Source organism: Gekko japonicus, unplaced genomic scaffold (genome assembly GCF_001447785.1).
Source record: "Gekko japonicus isolate JY-2015 unplaced genomic scaffold, Gekko_japonicus_V1.1 scaffold63, whole genome shotgun sequence".
NCBI lineage: Eukaryota > Metazoa > Chordata > Lepidosauria > Squamata > Gekkonidae > Gekko > Gekko japonicus.
This window is the reverse complement of record NW_015168654.1, coordinates 2,067,868-2,085,613: the sequence shown is the minus strand read 5'-3', so window position 1 is coordinate 2,085,613 and position 17,746 is coordinate 2,067,868. Positions and strand designations below refer to the sequence as shown.

General features: G+C 49.9%; 1 protein-coding gene across 1 annotated transcript; it reads right to left on the bottom strand.

Annotated features, from left to right (window-relative positions):
- Window positions 1-1,895: 1,895 nt before the first annotated feature.
- SLC30A3 (solute carrier family 30 (zinc transporter), member 3) lies at window positions 1,896-17,321 on the bottom strand. Its single transcript, XM_015415126.1, has 8 exons — window positions 17,282-17,321; window positions 14,850-15,053; window positions 12,635-12,781; window positions 8,146-8,299; window positions 5,675-5,879; window positions 5,103-5,208; window positions 2,177-2,311; window positions 1,896-2,041 (listed from the first exon to the last, which is right to left on the bottom strand). Exons 1-8 carry the CDS (start codon window positions 17,319-17,321, stop codon window positions 1,896-1,898), a joined length of 1,137 nt encoding a protein of 378 aa, XP_015270612.1.
- Between the last annotated feature and the right edge of the window lie 425 nt (window positions 17,322-17,746).

The window sequence follows — 17,746 nt, the reverse complement described above, 5'->3', positions numbered from 1 at the left end:
AAGCATCTATTCTGCTGTGCTAAGGCTGATAGTATTGGAATTTGCTTCTAATATTAAAAAGCAGACTTCCAGCATGTCCTCTACATGGGCGGCTTGACACTTAGCTGATCCGGCTCAGCTGTCCTTCCCGTGGTGGTGCTTTGCTTGTGATGCTGCTTAAAGAGATAAGAGCCCCGCGCTTTGTTGTCTGATTTTGTGTGATGCAAACTGGAGGAAGGAGTGTTGCCACATCCTCCGTCCTCCAAAGCTGGTACCAGGCTGCGCGACGCCCACAGGAGAAAGATGAGCCATGTGGTGCTCTCTCTCTCTCTCCCCACCAGCTTCAGCTGTCCCATTTTCCCCACTGCTTCTGCTCCCCCCCCCCCCCCCCCCGCAAGCAACTGGCTCCTTATGTTGAGGCAGGTTACTTTATTGGAATCACTGGTACTTTCAGCACTTTGTTAAACGACACCTGGACACACGACACACTGGAAATACACAGATAAGTACTCCACAAGATAACAGACAGAACACAACGTGTGGGCGCAGGAAGGATTTGGCTTGCGCACTTGCCTGTGCTTGGTGTGGAGGGATTTCCTGAAGACAGCAACATCCCTCCCCCACCCTGCAAGGGCTGAAAGGGTGGTCCTTGCTCTGTCAGGATGGCAGGGCATGTAGGAGGGGTAGGGGGACCATCCTCTCTGAATGCCTGTGTCTCCTGGAAGGGCCTGACAAGCACTGGGTGTAGAGTTCCTTCCCAAAGGAGGGAGGGGAGAAGGCAGGGCAAAATCTCAGGGATGTTCAAGAACAGCTTTGGTGCAGTGAGCGCTCCCTAGAGAACACGGGCAATGGGGGGTCAGCTCCCCAGTCCTGTCGGCTTTCCAGCGGAGGATAGCCTTGGGGTAGAAGGGCTGGAGGCGGCAGCAACTCTGCCCTGGGTTTGCCCAGTTACCGCCAATGCTGGCTAAATCGGGTCTGCCACCTCGGTGCTTTCGGGCTGACTTGACTCACAAGAACCAGATGCGGTTGGACCAGAGACTGACCTTGGCTTCCTCTGGCTGATGGTCAGCATGTGGTGGGAAGGTCCTGTACCACTCTTTTCAGTGGCCAAGAGGGGGAAAGGTGGGTGTCCTTCCTCACCTGTGCAGTGGAGGGATGCCGTAGCATCTCCTTTATTGCCAGGTTCCTCCCCTCTGAGTGTTCGCACTGGCCCTCGGGAGTGGTCTTGCATGGCGGCTCCCGATTTCCAGTTCTTTATTCAACAGCCTTAATAAGTACCTGAGCTTTGCCCACCTCTGCCCCTCAGGATCAGCCCTGGCCCATGCCAGCAGGAGCCAGCCCTCTGCCGCTGTCCCACCCTGTATGAGAAGGCGACTGTCCTGACTCTCGGCCAGCTGGTGGGAGACAGTTGTCTGCGAGTGGGCAGTGCGTCTAATTCTTGGTGGCCCAGATTTCTTGGAGGGAACGGGCCCAGGAGCCACCTCTTGGGCATCCTGCCCCTGGCTCTTGGTTCACTATGGAGGAGACTGATTTCCACCCCACCAGCCAGACTCCCAAGGGGAGGAATGTGTGCTGCCAGTATGACATATGTGTACAAAAATGGCCACATAGCCCCAACCAATGGCCCAGCCCCAGCGGCAGCTATCTTGGCCCCAGCACCTGCAGGCTTGCACATCAAAGACACTTAGGCTGATGAACATGGGAAGTGGGCATAGCCCCCTGCAGGAGGGTAGCCCCCACCCAGCCTGGAATGTGACACGAAGATGCAGAGGGGGAGAGAGAGGCCAGATCCGGGGGCTCAGAAGACACAGCCACGGTCCCTGGCTCTGGGAAAGAGGGGGGAGTCCCCTGGTTCAGGCACCTCCTGGGCTTGGCAGTGGGGGGAGCGTGGGAGCTGGTGCCTGGCAGCACTGGGCTCAATCCCGTGGGTCCTGGCACTGGCGGCAGATGGCCATGTCATCCAGGTAGCGTTCCACCTGGATGGTGCACGAGACAAAGCCAAACTTGCTCTGCAGGAGGGCTGTGGCATCTTGCAGCACAGTCTCCGCATCGGTGCTGGGCTCTGGAAGCAAATGCCAAAGTGGGGGTCAGTTGGGGTGCTGGGGAGGGTTAACTGCCTAGCCCAGGCACCCCCCACTTCCCTCCCTCCCCACCTCCCCAGGATGGGGGAAAGGCAAGGTGCCACGGCCACGCTTACCAATAGCCACGTGCACAGCTACAACTTGGTGGCTGAGAGTCAGGGCCCAGAGATGTAGATTGTGGGCACCCTTCACTCCCTTGACCGAGAGCAGCAGCTCCTTCACTGCCTTGAATTCCACACCACGTGGTGCACCTGGGAGACAGGAGGAAGAAGAAACTGAACTGTTGTGCACCTTTAATAAGAGGACCTTCGGTAAGGAAGCAAGCATTTAAACAGAAAAAAAGTCTTCAGCCAGTGTTCCCTGTAAGCTGAGTTAGTGTGAGCTAGCTCACAATTTTTTAGCCTCCGGCTCACACATTTTTTGTCTTAGCTCAGGAAGGAGGGCTCCAAAGCAAACTGATTTATGCAGTAGCCAGATCACTCGGTCACAACTTTAATGCCAGTAGCTCACAACATAGAATTTTTGCTCACAAGACTCCACAGCTTAGAGGGAACACTGACGGCGACTTGTTTGGGCAGGATGAATGGAGGAATGGTTTTTTATGTACAGAGTCAGACCATTGGTCTGTGTAGTTCAGTATTATGTGACTGACAGCACCTGTCCAGAGGCCTGACATTAAAATTTGAGCCTGGTGAGACCAAAAGAGGGTCTCGTTAAAACTGTGCTGCAGCCCATGCAAAATACCTCTATGTTTGGTTTCCACGCTGGCACCATACCCACGAAGGGCTAGGGCTCTCTGCGAAACAAATTGATAAATAAATAGTAGGCTCTTTGGCTGGGTCTGTACCATAGTATGAGAGTGGACTGTACCACTTCACAGTACAGGTTTTTAAATGCACCCCGTACCTTGAAGGGTGGGGGTGCTCCTTGTAAATAGAGCAGGCTGAATTAGCACCACTATCTCTACTATGGCAGTCTTCTGTTTGAAAGGGAGTCTTTCCAGGGTTGGGATATTTGGACATGGGGTGCCCTGCCTGCAATCTGAAGCAGTCCTTTCTAGCATCTCATTCTGCTGCGTCTGTGGCAGAAGAGTGGCTGGCTTGGTGTGGATGTTCAGCAGCTGAATGCAGCCTAGTCAGGACTTGCATGATGCCATCCCTCAGAGGTTTCTGTAGCTGGCAAACTGCTGGGAAAGATGGGTGTCCTGTTGGCCTGATGTATGGTTCAGTGGATTTCACTGGGTTTTTGTCTTTGCAAAACAGTATAAGATTAAAGGTGGGGGATACATTCTTCAATAAATGATGTTATGCTGGTTCTTAAGCCTGAGATTGCTGTGCGTTTGGCTTCTTGGTGTTGCAATGTTTAGGTTTACATCCCCATATTCTGAGAATGCAAAGCTTTTCCAAGACCCAGAAAGGCCTGTTGTTACTCTTTTAGATCTCATATCCCTTTGCTGTCTGGGGATTAAAAGGAGGTTAGATGTATTCTTGGAGGACAGGTCCCTCCAAGGCTACTAGCCAAGATGATTAAAGGGGAACCTCCATGTTCAGAAACAGCGAACTTCTGAATGCCAGTGCTGTGGGGCAAAATCAGGAGGTGGCCTTGGCTTCTACAGCTTATCTGTTGGCCTTCCAGGTGAACTGGTTGGCTGCTGTGAGAAACAGGATGCTGGACTGGATGGCCCACTGGGCTGATGCAGCAGGGCTCTCCTTCTTTCATTCTGCTCAGCTGAAATTTGCCTGGATAGCACTGCTGGAATGAGGGCCCCTCTATTTCTGTGTGACTACAAGCTCAAGTGGTTAAGACACTGAACTGCAGGCTGTGGAAGGTCAGTAGTTCAGCAGTTCAAGACCCGGGTGCCGCATGATGGAGTGAGCTCCCGTCTCTAGTTCCAGCTCCTGCCAACCTAGCAGTTCGAAAGCAAGAAATTGCAAGTAGATAAATAGGTACCACTTCGGTGGGAAGGTAACAGCGTTCCGTGCACCTTGGTGTTTAGTCATGCCGGCCACATGACCATGGAAATGTCTTCGGACAGCGCTGGCTCTTCGGCTTTGAAACGGAGATGAGCACCGCACCCCTAGAGTCGGACTCGACTGGCTTTCGAGCAAGGGAACCTTTACCTTTACCTTTACAAGCTCCTTGGGGCAGGGACCTTGAACTTATTTTACTTATGTAACTTAGCAAAATGCTCTGTACATTGGAGGTGCATGCTAGGTAAGTGTAGTATAGCAGTTACGATGATGGATTAGGAGACCTAGTTTTGAATCCTACTCTACAATGCTTACTGGCTGACCTTGGTCAGTCTACCTCACTGGGTGGGTGTGAAGATAAAATGGAGGTGAGGGGAACCACATGCACTGCCATGAGGAAGGATTTTTAAAAATGAATAAATATTAGTAGTTAAGAATTGCATCAGGAGGAGGATTCCAGCAGCTGCCACCTTCTATTTTGCTGCAGCTCAGTGACAGGAGAAACAATCAGCCACAGAAATCTTACTTCTGAACTATTCCAGTTTGCAAGCAGACTACATGTGAGCCCAACTGTACTCCGACAGCCCAGTCTATAGAGGGCTGCTAAATTAAAAAATGTTAGGCGCTGCGGTGGCTCAAGTTAAAACACTGGTTAAAACACTGAACTGCAGGCTGTGGAAGGTCAGTAGTTCAGCGGTTTGAGACCCGGGTGTCGCATGACGGAGTGAGCTCCTGTCTCTAGTTCCAGCTCCTGCCAACCTAGCAGTTCAAAAGCAAGAAATTGCAAGTAGATAAATAGGTACCACTTCAGTGGGAAGGTAACAGCATTCCGTGCGCCTTGGTGTTTAGTCATGCCGGCCACATGACCACGGAAATGTCTTCGGACAGCGCTGGCTCTTCAGCTTTGAAACGGAGATGAGCACCGCAACCCTAGAGTCGGACTCGACTGGCTTTCGAGCAGGGGAACCTTTACCTTTACCTTAAATTAAAGGAGTTTAATTCTCTTGTACCAGCTTCCCAATCCAAGCCACACCCACGCATCCCAAACGGTACATGGAAGAAGACCTCTCACCTTCCATCAGCACCCGGAAGACGTCACGCAGGATGGTCAGAGTGGAACCCAGCACAAAGACCGAGAAAAGGAATGTGCTGATTGGGTCAGCTATCTTATACTGGGGCTGCGGAGAGGAGAGGAGAGGAAGTCAGAGCAGGAGTTGGGGCCAGGGGGGGCCTTCTGTCCTACTCTGAAACCTCGTTCTGGGGAGTGAAACTGTTCCCTCTGTGCTAAGCTGGATGTTCAGGGAAAGCAGAGGGGCTGTTCTGGACCCCTCTCGCTCTCACAGTGCTGGTTAATGATGGCATTCATGATAATGGACTCCTCCTAACCGTAGGTGAGCGGTTCACCAAGGTGCCCTCTCAGATGCTGAGAAAGCTTCGTCTGCCTCTGAGAAGCAATGCTTTGTCTTTGAACAACACTGGAGGGAAATGTTTGGAATCATACATGGGATTATCACCAGCTGCTTCCTCCAGCATACTTTTCCCGGCACAAGAGTTTAGCTGAAGTTACAGAGTGGGGCTACTCAGGTTGAAAAGCTCCTCATGCAAAGATTGGGGGAAGGGAGAGAATAAAGTGTGCCCCCCGACCTTGAAGTAGATGACAGTGGCAGCAATGAAGACCCCGATGCTTTGGAGCAGGTCCCCCACCACGTGCACAAAGGCAGCTCGTACGCTGGTGTTGCTGTGGGTGGGTATGGTGGTGCCGCAGGGGCTGTCGCCAATCCGCTCATAGCCCCCCGTGCTCGGGCCGTGGCTGTGCGGGGAGCCCGACTGGTGCAGAAGGTAGGCCATGCTGTGGAGAGAAGCACAAGCACTGTGACCATAGACACTTGCAAGTGGGATGGGTCTTATGAAATGGGCTTGTACCCAGGCAGACCATTTAGGCCAGAAGAATCTCCTCTGCCTGGCAGGGGCGCTTGGACAGAGATTTTTCCCCAGCCAGATGTTTTATGGTGGAGGTGGACCCTTTCTGCATGTAAGGAACATGCTCTGCCACTGAGCTGTGGCCCTCTTGTTTTCCTTTGCAGAAGTGAAGCAAATATAACTCTCCTTGCCAACTTGGAAATTCCTACTACCCGCCGCTCTGTTCCCTCACATCAACCTGCTCCTGTTTCCCTCCCTAGCAGTGTTCCCTCTAAGCTGTGTGGGTGAGCGGCTGCTCATTAACACAGGAAGACCCGCTCAGCAGCAATCTGGAGGCGCACAGGGTCTTGGCATTGCCCATGGCCCATTTTAAGATTACAGCAGTTACATTCTGCTCAGGATGTGAACTGGTCTGCTCAGTAGGGACAAAAAATCAAAGGGAACACTGCTCCTTAGTTGGCTGTTTCTTCTCCTGTGTTCGGTGTAACCACGGGATCCTAGCCCCACACAGTGTGTAGCCGGCCTTTGCCCCTGGATAGCCATGCAGAGTGGCGGGATTCTAGCATGCTCCAAAGCACAAGGGCATCTCAGAGGACGGCAGGTGGTAATTCCCAGTGTCAAAGTGATAGGCAGGTGACGGAGGTCTGGCTTCCTTCTGGCTGCTTCTTTTGAGAGGGCTGGGCCAGGAAAGGTAAAGCCCCAGGAAGCTGCTGAAGCCGCCTGTGTTTACATTTTTGAGCCACCTGCAGCCTCTAGTTCTGGCCATCAAGAACAGAAGTGTTCACCAGGCTAAAGGCAGCAGAGAGGAAGGCGGCATGAGGGCTCCAAGTCATAGTGCCCAAGAGCACTGCTGTTCGAAGGAAACCAAAGTGGCACTGCTCCACATGCTGATCGTGAGAGAGGCCCACCCTTTTCCACCCATTTGCTAATTTTAACCAGGTTAATTTAAAGAAGATGGATACATCTTTGGGTATTAATGAAGGCGGGGTGTGTCTGTCAAAGCAGTAGCAGCTAATCATTTGTCCCTTGTGAGCGGCTGCTGCCTTGCTCTCAGGGCTGGCCCCAGCTTATTTTGCACCCTAGGCGAGGATCCCTTCTGGCGCCGCCACCCCCATGCACCCACCAATTTTTAAAAATAAATGCATTTTAGGAAGAATGAAAAACACAAATAATCAAGAAACTCCCAGAGTCGGGGCCGGGTGCAGCTTGGCGCCCCTAAGGGCCGGCCCACTCTAGGCGATCGCCTAGTTCGCCTAGTGAGTGAGCCGGCCCTGCTTGCCCTGTTCTAAGCTCTTTCAGTGCAGTCTAGGAAGTTACTTTGAAGAAGAGTTGGTTTTATACCCCGCTTTTCTTTACCCTAAGGAGTCTCAGAGACAGTGTTCCCTCTAAGTTGAGTTAGTGTAAGCTAGCTCACAGTTTTTAGCCTCTGGCTCACAAAGGAAGGATGGCTCCAGAGCAAACTAATTTATGCAGTAGCCACATCTCTCGCTCACTTTAATGCCAGTAGCTCACAAAGTAGAATTTTTGCTCACAAGACTCCACAGCTTAGAGGGAACATCAGAGCAGCTTACAGTCTCCTTCCCCAACTCTCCCCACAACAGACACCCTGTGAGGTAGATGGGGCTGAGAGAGCTCTGAGTGAACTGCCCTTGAGAGAACAGCTCTGAAAGAACTGTGACTGACCCAAGGTCACCCAGCTGCCTGGGAATCAAACCCAGCTCTCCCAGATTAGAGTCCGCCACTCTTCACCCCTACACTATGCAGAAGGTGAACACCCTGTAAGAATGACCAAGCCTGGGGTTCTACATGAAGATTTTCCCTGCTATGGCTCCATGAAGTTCAAGGAAGGGCATCTAAAATTCAGTGGTCTACTGCATTTGAACATGGATAGTGGTGATGCTAAAGTGTGTTCTCTCTTACACACATTCCTATAAAGCAATAAAGTCACATGTTTTCATTGCACTTTTAAGATCTATTTCTGTGGTGGTGGGGGGGAGGAATGTCCTCTTGCTAAGATCTGGAGAATGAATGGAGCTGTTGCCAGAAGGAAGTTCTACGCATGCATTGAATGGAAGCCTAAGAGGACAGCTCCTTGCAGCCTGATCAGGTCTACTGGGCCCGATTAGCTGCTGTGCCATAAGATCTACCTCCTCTTCCAAATACATGTTGTTTGCAACATCCAACCAGCTCCTTACATGATGTTCACGCCTACAGCACAGGCCGAAGTGCCCAGCATGGCCGATGCTTCGATCTCATAGTCGTTGCTGATGATGCGGGCAGAAGCCAGGTAGACAAGCACACCTGTGACAATCCAGATGGACAGGACAGAGGCCAGTGCACCCAGGGTCTCTGGGGAGAAAAAAATACATCTGCCAGTCAGGGTACCTAACCTTCCAAAACAACATATTCGCCCTCTCAGGGTATGGCAGAGCTTTCCTATGCACAACACACCTAGTTTTTTTTAGCTTACTGGGGAAAATGGCTCGGATCTTCCACCCCTGCCAGCCTTCCAACAAAGCCAGGTCAAAGAGGTATGGTCGCTCACCTCTCAATCAAATAAAAAATAATGTCTAAGGAACAGGACCTTGTATACAAATATGTTGTGCATGCATGTGAGCATTTTTGTGCATTTTACAACGAGGGAACACCAAGGTTTAGAGATATTTCCTTGACATGTGGAAAAAAATGTGTAAGTGTGCAAAAGACTGCAGCCCATGTAGAAAGACTGCAAAGACTGCAGCCCAATAAGAAAGCCGGACGAAGAGTCTGATCCTGTGATTATTTACCGGGAAGTGAGTGGTACTGACTTCAGTGGGACTTGCTCCCAAGTAACTGAATACATGGTTTCAGTCCTGAATACACATGAAGTTGAAGTTGTCAGTCCATTGGTCCATCATAGAATCACAGAGCTAGAAGGGGCCATACAGGCCATCTAGTCCAACCCTCTGCTCAGTGCGGGACCAGCCTAGGGGCAGTGATGGCGAACCTTTTAGAGACCGAGTGCCCAAACTGCGACCCAAAACCCACTTATTTATTGCAAAGTGCCAACACGGCAATTTAACCTGAGTACTGAGGTTTTACTTTAGAAAAAACAACTCACACATTAACTTAAGATGATCCAAACAAAGTAAGGAAAGCAATCCCAAATGCTTTCATTTACTTAAAATTATTTGGCCGAGAATTCGACACTTTAATAGTGGTATGGGCCTGGCTGGGGCGACGGCACGCATGCCCACAGAGAGGGCTCTGAGTGCCACCTCTGGCACCCGTGCCATAGGTTCGCCACCACTGGCCTAGAGCATCCCTGACAAGTGTTTGTCCAGTCACTGCTTAGAGACTGCTGGTGAGGGGGAGCTCACCACCTCCCTAGGTGTCTGATTCCACTGCTGCACAACTCTTACTGTAAAAATGTTTTTCCTATGGTCCAGCCGGTACCTTCCCGCCCTTAATTTAAACCCATTATTGCAAGTCCTGTCCTCTGCTGCCAACAGGAACAGCTCCCTGCCCTCCTCTAAGTGACATCATGGTCAGCCTTGTCTCCTGTGACTGGCAGCAGCTATCCAGGGTCTCAGTTCGAGATCTTTTGCATCATCAGCTGCCTGATCTTGGAAAACTAAGCAAAGCCAGCAGAGTTACACTTATTATCAAGGGCTAAATGTCACAATTTTATTTTATTGGAAATTACAGTCTTGGCCTTTTTGCATCTACCACTGAGTGAAGACAAACCTCTGAATCATCTATTTTTGGCCAACAATAAAGATAGGTCCAACTGGTCAAGTATAAGGGAATGATAGAGAAAACAAATGTACCCCCTTAATTGCTGTAAGAGAGGGGGTTTGGTGAGCCATGGCAGGAAAATGACAGTAATGTGAAAAGGTGAATAACAAGATTGGAAGCACATCTGGTAGGGATGCCAATCTACAGGTAGGACCTGGGGATGCCCCAGAATTACAGTTCGTCTCCAGACTACAGAGATCAGTTCCCCAGGAGAAAATGGATTGTTTCAAGGGTAGACTCTATGGCAAGGGTGTCAAACATGCAGCCTGGGGGCCAGATCAGGCCCCTGGAAGGCTTCCATCAGGCCCGTGGTGGAACTGGCCATCTCCTGCTTCCAGTTCTGCTGCTGCTGCTGCTGCATCACAGCTTGCCTTGCCAGACTCTCTTAATCACTCAGCCATTTCATGTTTTAACCTGGGTCCTAGATTCAGAACTCTGAGCATGAGATTTCTGTGGTGAATGTCAATAAATCAAAAGTAGGTTTGCAGCTTACAGAGCTAATGTTTTAAGCATGTTTTTATTTTAAGGGGGGGGGATCTTTGTGTCCTTTATAATGTTTATATCTCTGCTACCTGGCATTACATTTTATGACACACATGGCTCGGCCCAACAAGGTCTCATTTATGTCAGATCCGGCCCTCATAACAAATGAGTTCGACATCCCTGCTCTATGGCATTGAACCACCACCACCACCCCGGTCCCTGTGCTTTCCAGGCTCTATCCTCAAATCTACAGGAGTTTCCCAACCTGGATCTGGCAATGCTCCCCCCCCCCATCCCCTGCCCGTGGTGAGAGGGGACCTGGCAACCCTAAACACATGGCAGGCAAGGGAGAGTGCTGGCAACAGAGAAAGGAGGTAGCTCCATTTCACAGAAGGGGAAGTGATACTGAGGCAAAGGGAAGGTACAGATGAGGGAGAAAAGGAGTGACTTCCCTTCACCATATTACTGGGGAAATGGGACCTTTCCTCTCCCCCAGCTGCCCACTTTTGATACCCAATAGATAGCCAAGGACAACATGATCAAGGGGGGTGGAAGCTGTCGAATTTAGACCTCCAAAGGAAGGGCAAAAAGTAGATGTGTCAAAGGGAGCACCCATGTTTTGGTGTGTTTTTTAAACCCCCAAGAGGGTAATTTTATTGTTTTTTTAATAGACTACATAACTACTACAGAAAATATAGAAAGGGGGACTACAACTAGGGATAAAGAAAAGATACCCACACTAACTAAAAACCCAAGAGTAGGAGATCATTTCCGTGTTAGTCAATACGTGTTAGTATAACAATATACTTGTGAGTTATTTTTAACCACTGCTTCAATGTTAATAATTGTAATATTTTGAGAGCACCCATATTAAATGTTGACAGCCAGGATTTTGTTAGGGGAGAATACTGGGGTCCTCCCCATTGGAAAAGGACCCCTAAGTGGATATCCATGGAAAGAGACATTCCAGCATTTAATGCGCAGCTTGCATCCTTTTGTCCTTGTATGTCTGTTCTCTTTTATCCTTACTAATAACACTCCCTGTCTTAGTAATTAGGAAGCCCTGCTGAAGGCCAGACTTGAAAGGCCTGGCTCTTTCAGCGACCACTCAGAAGGAAGGCCTCTGCCCTCTTTGAACTCCAATATGAGAGAATTGCCTGAATTCATCCGCCACAAATATTTACAGGGCCATTGTGCTGATGTATTAAGACTTCTCCTCGCCTGGAAATGATGTCTGAGAGATCTGCTTTGAAGATCACTAGAGAGAAACACACACACATCTAGCCAGTTCTGCTAAAATACTTTCTGTCTTACATGATTCCCAGTACCCTCATCTGTTTAGGATGTTTTGTTACTATTTGAATAGTTTGGCAAAAGACTGAAGTGATAAAGGATGTGGGGGGGGGGATGAGCAAAGGGAGCTGTAGACAGCAATCCCCCTTAATTGTTTTACTATTATATTTATAACCCATTTTCCCCTTTCAAAATGGATTAGGGATGCCAGCTTCCAGGTGGGAGCTGAGGATCCCCTGGAATTATAAGTTATCTCCAGACTACGGAGATCAGTTCCCCTGGAAAAACTGATGCTTTGGAGGATGGACTCCATGGCATTATACCCCACTGAGGTCCTTATCCTCCCCAAGCTCCATCCCCAAATCTCCAGGAGTTTCCCAGCCTGGATCTGGTACCCTAACCCACCCGCCCACCACATCCCCAGCTGGTGGCCAGGGGAGACCTGGCAACCCTGATTAATGGAGGCCCTGAGGTAGCTCACAAAACCAGAGTTCACAAGGACACAACCATCTGCCATTGCTTGGACTCTGGCCACTGCAAAGGTCAAAGAGGGCATCTAGTACTTCCACAATAAGATGATCTTTTCCTGCATTTCCCTCCTGCTGTGCCACCAGAGAGTTGTTTGAGGGCTTTTTTTTTTTTAAGGTCAGTAACTGCTATTGCAGCATAGTACAGGAGGAGGAGGAGGAAATTGGATTTATACCCCACCCTTCACTTGGAGTCTCAGAGCGGCTTACAATCTCATTTCCCTTCCCCTCCCCACAACAGACACCCTGTGACTGTGAGGTAGGTGGGCCTGAGAAAGCTCTTCCAAGAACTGCTCTTGAGAGAACAGCTCTGACAGAACTGTGACTGACCCAAGGTCACTCCAAGAGCTGCACGTGGAAGAGTGGGGAATCAAACCCGGTTCTCCCAGATTAGAGTCCGCTCTCTTAACCACTACACCAAATTGGCTCTCTCTTCATCATATTACTATTTATTGCTGTAACCTATTACTGTGATCTGCTAACTCCTCTGAATTCCCAGTTGCTTTTTAAAGTAGGTCTGACCGTTTTTGTTGCAGAGATATAAGGGCAAAGGTCTTTGCTATGACCAGTCAAAAACCCAGGACAGTGGATTTAGTGAATGTACCTGAACGGTGCCAGCCAAAGGTCATTGTCTTGGTGGCTGGACGAGTGGAGACCCAGAGGGAGAAGAGGCTGACACCCATGCTGCCCATGTCTGTCAACAGGTGAGCCGCATCTGTCATGATAGCCAGGCTGTGTGCCAGGTACCCACCTGCAAAGCAAAAGAGAAGTGTCTCAGTGGTCCCCTACTACTATTCCTGGACCACAGATAGAGAAGTAAGGAGGGGGAAACCCAGAAGTCCACCCAAGAGCAAGCATAATAAGAGTCCCCTATTTTAAATTCTTAGGGGTCTGGTCTAACCAGAGATTAACTTGGTTAGTGCAAGCCGCTCTTGTTAGAAGACTGGCTACAGCGGCATCAAATATTATCTGTTTCTTTTATTCATCTGGGGCTCAGTATATCCCAGCCACCATCAAAGTGTTTAACACCAAGGTGTCCACGCAAAGTGTATATGTGGCTGGTATCTGGATTGACAAAATAGGGGAGACTTTTGATTCTTCTTAAATTCCAGCGTTCCATCTGTGGGATTACCAATTGTGTAGTGGTGAGCTGAATTGAGCTGCATTGAGATAACACTATCTCAAAGCTCGGGCCTAGCTGAAGCTGAAATTTTACACTCCGACATCTACATTGGCTTAGTCAGAGATAGGACTCTTAAGTTTCCCACTGGGATGAACTTGTGGAGCAATGACTACAGTTCCTCAATGTTTCCTTGGACTCCCTTTATTCAGTTACCAGATGGCAAGCCATAAAAACGATCAAGAAATGTCTATTTAAGTATAACAGCACATTTGTCTACAGAACTGGATTCTAACTGGTCATGGTTTCATAATAGCACAATCTGTAGAGCACAACATGTTTGTTCTACTCAAGTTGTTGGTATTCTTCCACTTGGAGAGCTCCCCGATTACTGCTCATATTTCACTGTTCCTCATTAGGTGTGAGTTTTGCAAGGAAGGTAGCTTAAGATACCCTCCTCTGATAGAGTATGCAACTGTGGTGCAGGTAATGTGGGCACCCAGTATCACATTACCTTTGAATAGGGTTGCCAGGTCCCTACTTGCTGCTGGTGGAGGGACAGAGCTTCCTTTATGGGATCTTCTGGTGTGTGCACCGGGTGCTAGAGCATCCCCCTGGCAATGTGCCCGGCGTGGTGATGTATCATCGCACCAGGCATGTTTGCACAATCCTGGCACTTTGGGGGCAGGGTCCCCCCCACCAGCCGGATCTGGGCCGGCGGATCGAGGGGCCCTAAAGCAGGCAAACCCCTACGTCCCTCCCCGGGGGAATGGCACGCCTACCTTTGAATGCAATCATTTTTCTGGGCCTAGAAATCTTTTAATTCTTCCTTTGCTCCAAAATATAGATCATATGGAGATATTACCTCTTTTATTATAAGATAATAGCAGACCTATCTCTCTTTTAGCTGCGAAATTTTATGCATCTGTGACAAATTTTCACAGTTGTTCAAATGGGGTCTAGCTTTTTGTATATTTTAGTAATCTGCTTAAAACTAATAAGTTAAGGAGCTGCATGAGGTAGTTAGAGGTGTTGGACTTGGACGAGGAAGTCCTGGGTTAAAATCATCACTTGGCCCTGAAGCTCCTGGGGAGATATCAGCCGTTAATCTCTCTTGCTCTTTGCCAGCCTAACATACCTGTGTGAACAAAGCAGGATATCCCCATATGCATTGCCCTGACCTCTTTAGAGAAAGCATAGAATACAGGTGTAATCAATAATCAATAATATAGGGGTCAAAGACATTACTGTGAGCTTTGAATGGTGATGCTCTTCTACAAGGGATACCTATATAATCTTTACACCTCCAGAAGGCTTCCCAAGGGCCCCCTGATGTCTAGCCTTGTCAACTGAGCTGGGAAACTCATGGAGATTTGGGGATGGAGCCTGAAGAGGACAGGGACCTCAGTGGGGTCTAATGCCATAGAGTCCACCCTCCAAAGCAACCATTTCCCCCAGTGGAACTGACCTCTAGTCTGGAGAGCATTTGGAATTCTGGGAGATCTCCAGGGCCTGCCTGGAGTTTGGCAGTCCTATCAAGCCCCTCTTGAGCTTCTGCCTCTTCCCCTCAATGACTTTCTCTGATGGTCACATTTGCTGCAGCTGCTTCCTCCCCCCCCCCCACTAGGCTCCACTGATATGTGAATGTGTGCTGGGGAAGGGGGACAGATTTCTCACAGTTCCTGTCCAGAGCACCAACCTATGACCTCGCCAATCATGAAGAGGAAGCAGACCACACACGCAATGCTGAGTTTTCGCTGAGCCTGGAACTTCAGCTGGCTCTGGCTGGGGGAGCAAGGCCCGAGGTGGCAGTGTGGGGCCAGGCGTCGCTCCATCTCCAGGTCTGCGCCCACGGCTGCGTGTCCATTCTCTGGGGGCAGGCCAGGGAAGGCATCCTGGGGGCCTGCAAACAGACTGAGAGATCATAACATCAGGAGAGGCCTGCAGGATCACACTGAACTGGATCTATTACCTGCAGGGGTCATTTCCTGCAGGAGCGCACAGGAGCGGAGCTCCGGCAGTAAAGAGCCCAGGGGGCGGGCACATGCAACAAGCCCCACCCCCTGCTCCCAGCAGCCCTCAGTCAGAGCAAGAAGCAGCCAGGTAAGTTGCAGAGCCCCCCCCCGGCCCCCCGGTCCAAAACAGTCCAGTGGCACCTTTAAGACCAAGTTTTATTCAGGTACAAGCTCTCCCTCCTCTGTGAGGACAGATCTGCACGTCCTCCCCCAATAGCTAGCAATCCAAAACAGTCCAGTGGAGCCTGAGCAGTGGGTGTTGCCTTCTGACACACTTCTGGTGATGTCAGGGGGGGTGGCATATGCAAATAAGTTATGCTAATGAGTTATGCTAATGAGCTCCTGCACCTCTTTTTCTACGAAATGACCCCTGATTACCAGCATCCTGTTTCCAACAATGGGTAGCTGGATGATGGCCTCAAGAAAAGCACAAGCAGGGCATTAATCATTGCCCGAGCCAAACCCCCCAAAACAACTGAAGCAGACCAATGGAGCCGACGATAAAAGTGAAGTACTATGCTAGCACTTTATTATCATGTTTGGTTTTAACATTGTATTTATATTAACTGTTACTGTGCTTTTATATGTATTGTTGGAAGTTTTACCCGGTTCTGTAAGCTGCCCTGAGCCGCCCTTGGCCGGGAGGGCGGGATACAAATTAAATAAATCAAATCAAGTCAAATGAAAAGGCAAGATCTATCATGGTCAGCTAGTTCCGAGCACACACCAAGAATCATTCGTGGCACAGGGAGGGAGTACTCAGATGTGGGGAGAAGCCAGGAAGGGTCATGGCCATGTGTTCAAAGCTGCTGCAGAAGCCCAGCAGGAAGGTAGGGTTGCCAGCTCCTGGCTGGGAAATACCTGGAGATTTGGAGGGAGGCGCCTAAGGAGGGTGGGGTTTGGGGAGGGACTTCAACAGGGTATGACGGCATAGAGTCCACCTTCCAAAGTGGCCATTTTCTCCAAGTGAACTGATCTCTGCTGCCTGGAGATCAGTGGTAATCCCAGGAGATCTCCAGCCACCACCTGGAGGTTGGTAACCCTACAGAGGCAGGTCATAAACAAAGTTCTAGGCAGGTTGTTCCCTCCCAGTTGCAGTTTCCTTGCTTAAACCATGTAATCTCTGACCTGGTGGCCCACATTGCTCACATTGCTTTCACCAACTGTAAAGCCCTGGTATCTACTTTACAGACTGCTGAACATCGCTGCTGCTAGGATCCGTCCGTTCCTGGCTGACGCTGTATGCTGCATATTTGAATAGACCACACCAACAAGCAACAAAGTGCTTCACAGTGGCTGTGGGTTACACAAGGTTTGACCATTTGGTTTGTAAACATCCCACTAGGGAACTCATTGCCACCTGCATTTTGCGGGTAGGGGAATGGAGACTTAGTGCAGGGGTCCCCAGCCCTTTTGAGCCTGCAGGCCCCTTTGGAATTCTGACACAGGGTGGTGGGCACGACCATAGCGTGACTGCTGCAGGAGACGAAGCCACCACAAAAACAGGGGAAGCTGAGGTGCAATGGAAACGGGGAGTAATTTAAATACTACATTGGGAAAGAGGCATGAGCAGGGGTCATTTCCTGCAGGAGCGCACAGGAGCGGAGCTCTGGCAGTAAAGAGCCCAGGGGGCGGGCACATGCAACAAGCCCCACCCCCTGCTCCCAGCAGCCCTCAGTCAGAGCAAGAAGCAGCCAGGTAAGCTGCAGAGCCCCCCTCCAAGCCCCCCGGCCCAAAACAGTCCAGTGGCACCTTTAAGACCAAGTTTTATTCAGGTACAAGCTCTCCCTCCTCTGTGAGGACAGATCTGCACGCCCCCCCCCCCAATAGCTAGCAATCCAAAACAGTCCAGTGGAGCCTGTGTTGCCTTCTGACACACTTCCGGTGATGTCAGGGGGTGTGGCATATGCAAATAAGTTATGCTAATGAGTTATGCTAATGAGCTCCTGCACCTCTTTTTCTACAAAATGACCCCTGGCCGCATGAGACAGAATAAAAGCAACACTGATAGCAGCTGCCTCTGAAACAACATTATTTTAATCTGTCCAGCCAATGAGCTCTCCAGTGGCCAATCAGAAGCCCTGCTGAGGCATATACTCAACCTGGCTCCACCCACTTTCTTGGTGGGGGCCAGGAAAGATGTCAGCAGGTACCATGGCACCCACAGGCTCCACGTTGGGGACCTCTGGTTTAGTGTTACTGGGAGACTTGCCACCCAACATGTTCCTAACCAAGAGAGGGGATTAAATCAGGTGGTCTGGAATAAGCTCAGGATTCAGATCCCGGGGTTTGGATGGCCCATGGGTTGCTTGGGGGCTAGACATCTCTCTTGAGTAGCTTGACTTCATACCCATGTTTTGGGCCAAGCATTTTGCCAGGTCCTAGTCATCAACTGAGCAGTGAGCACCTGTCAGTTGCAAGGGAAGGTCAGGAGACAATCCCAACCATCTCAAGACCTTCAGATGGACAGAACATCTGGAACCAGACCAGAGAGAGGCAGAAGCAGAGTTGGGCCTGGCTGCATCCAAAGTACTCTCTTGCATTCCACAGTGATAAAATACAGTGCAGAACTGGTGCTAAA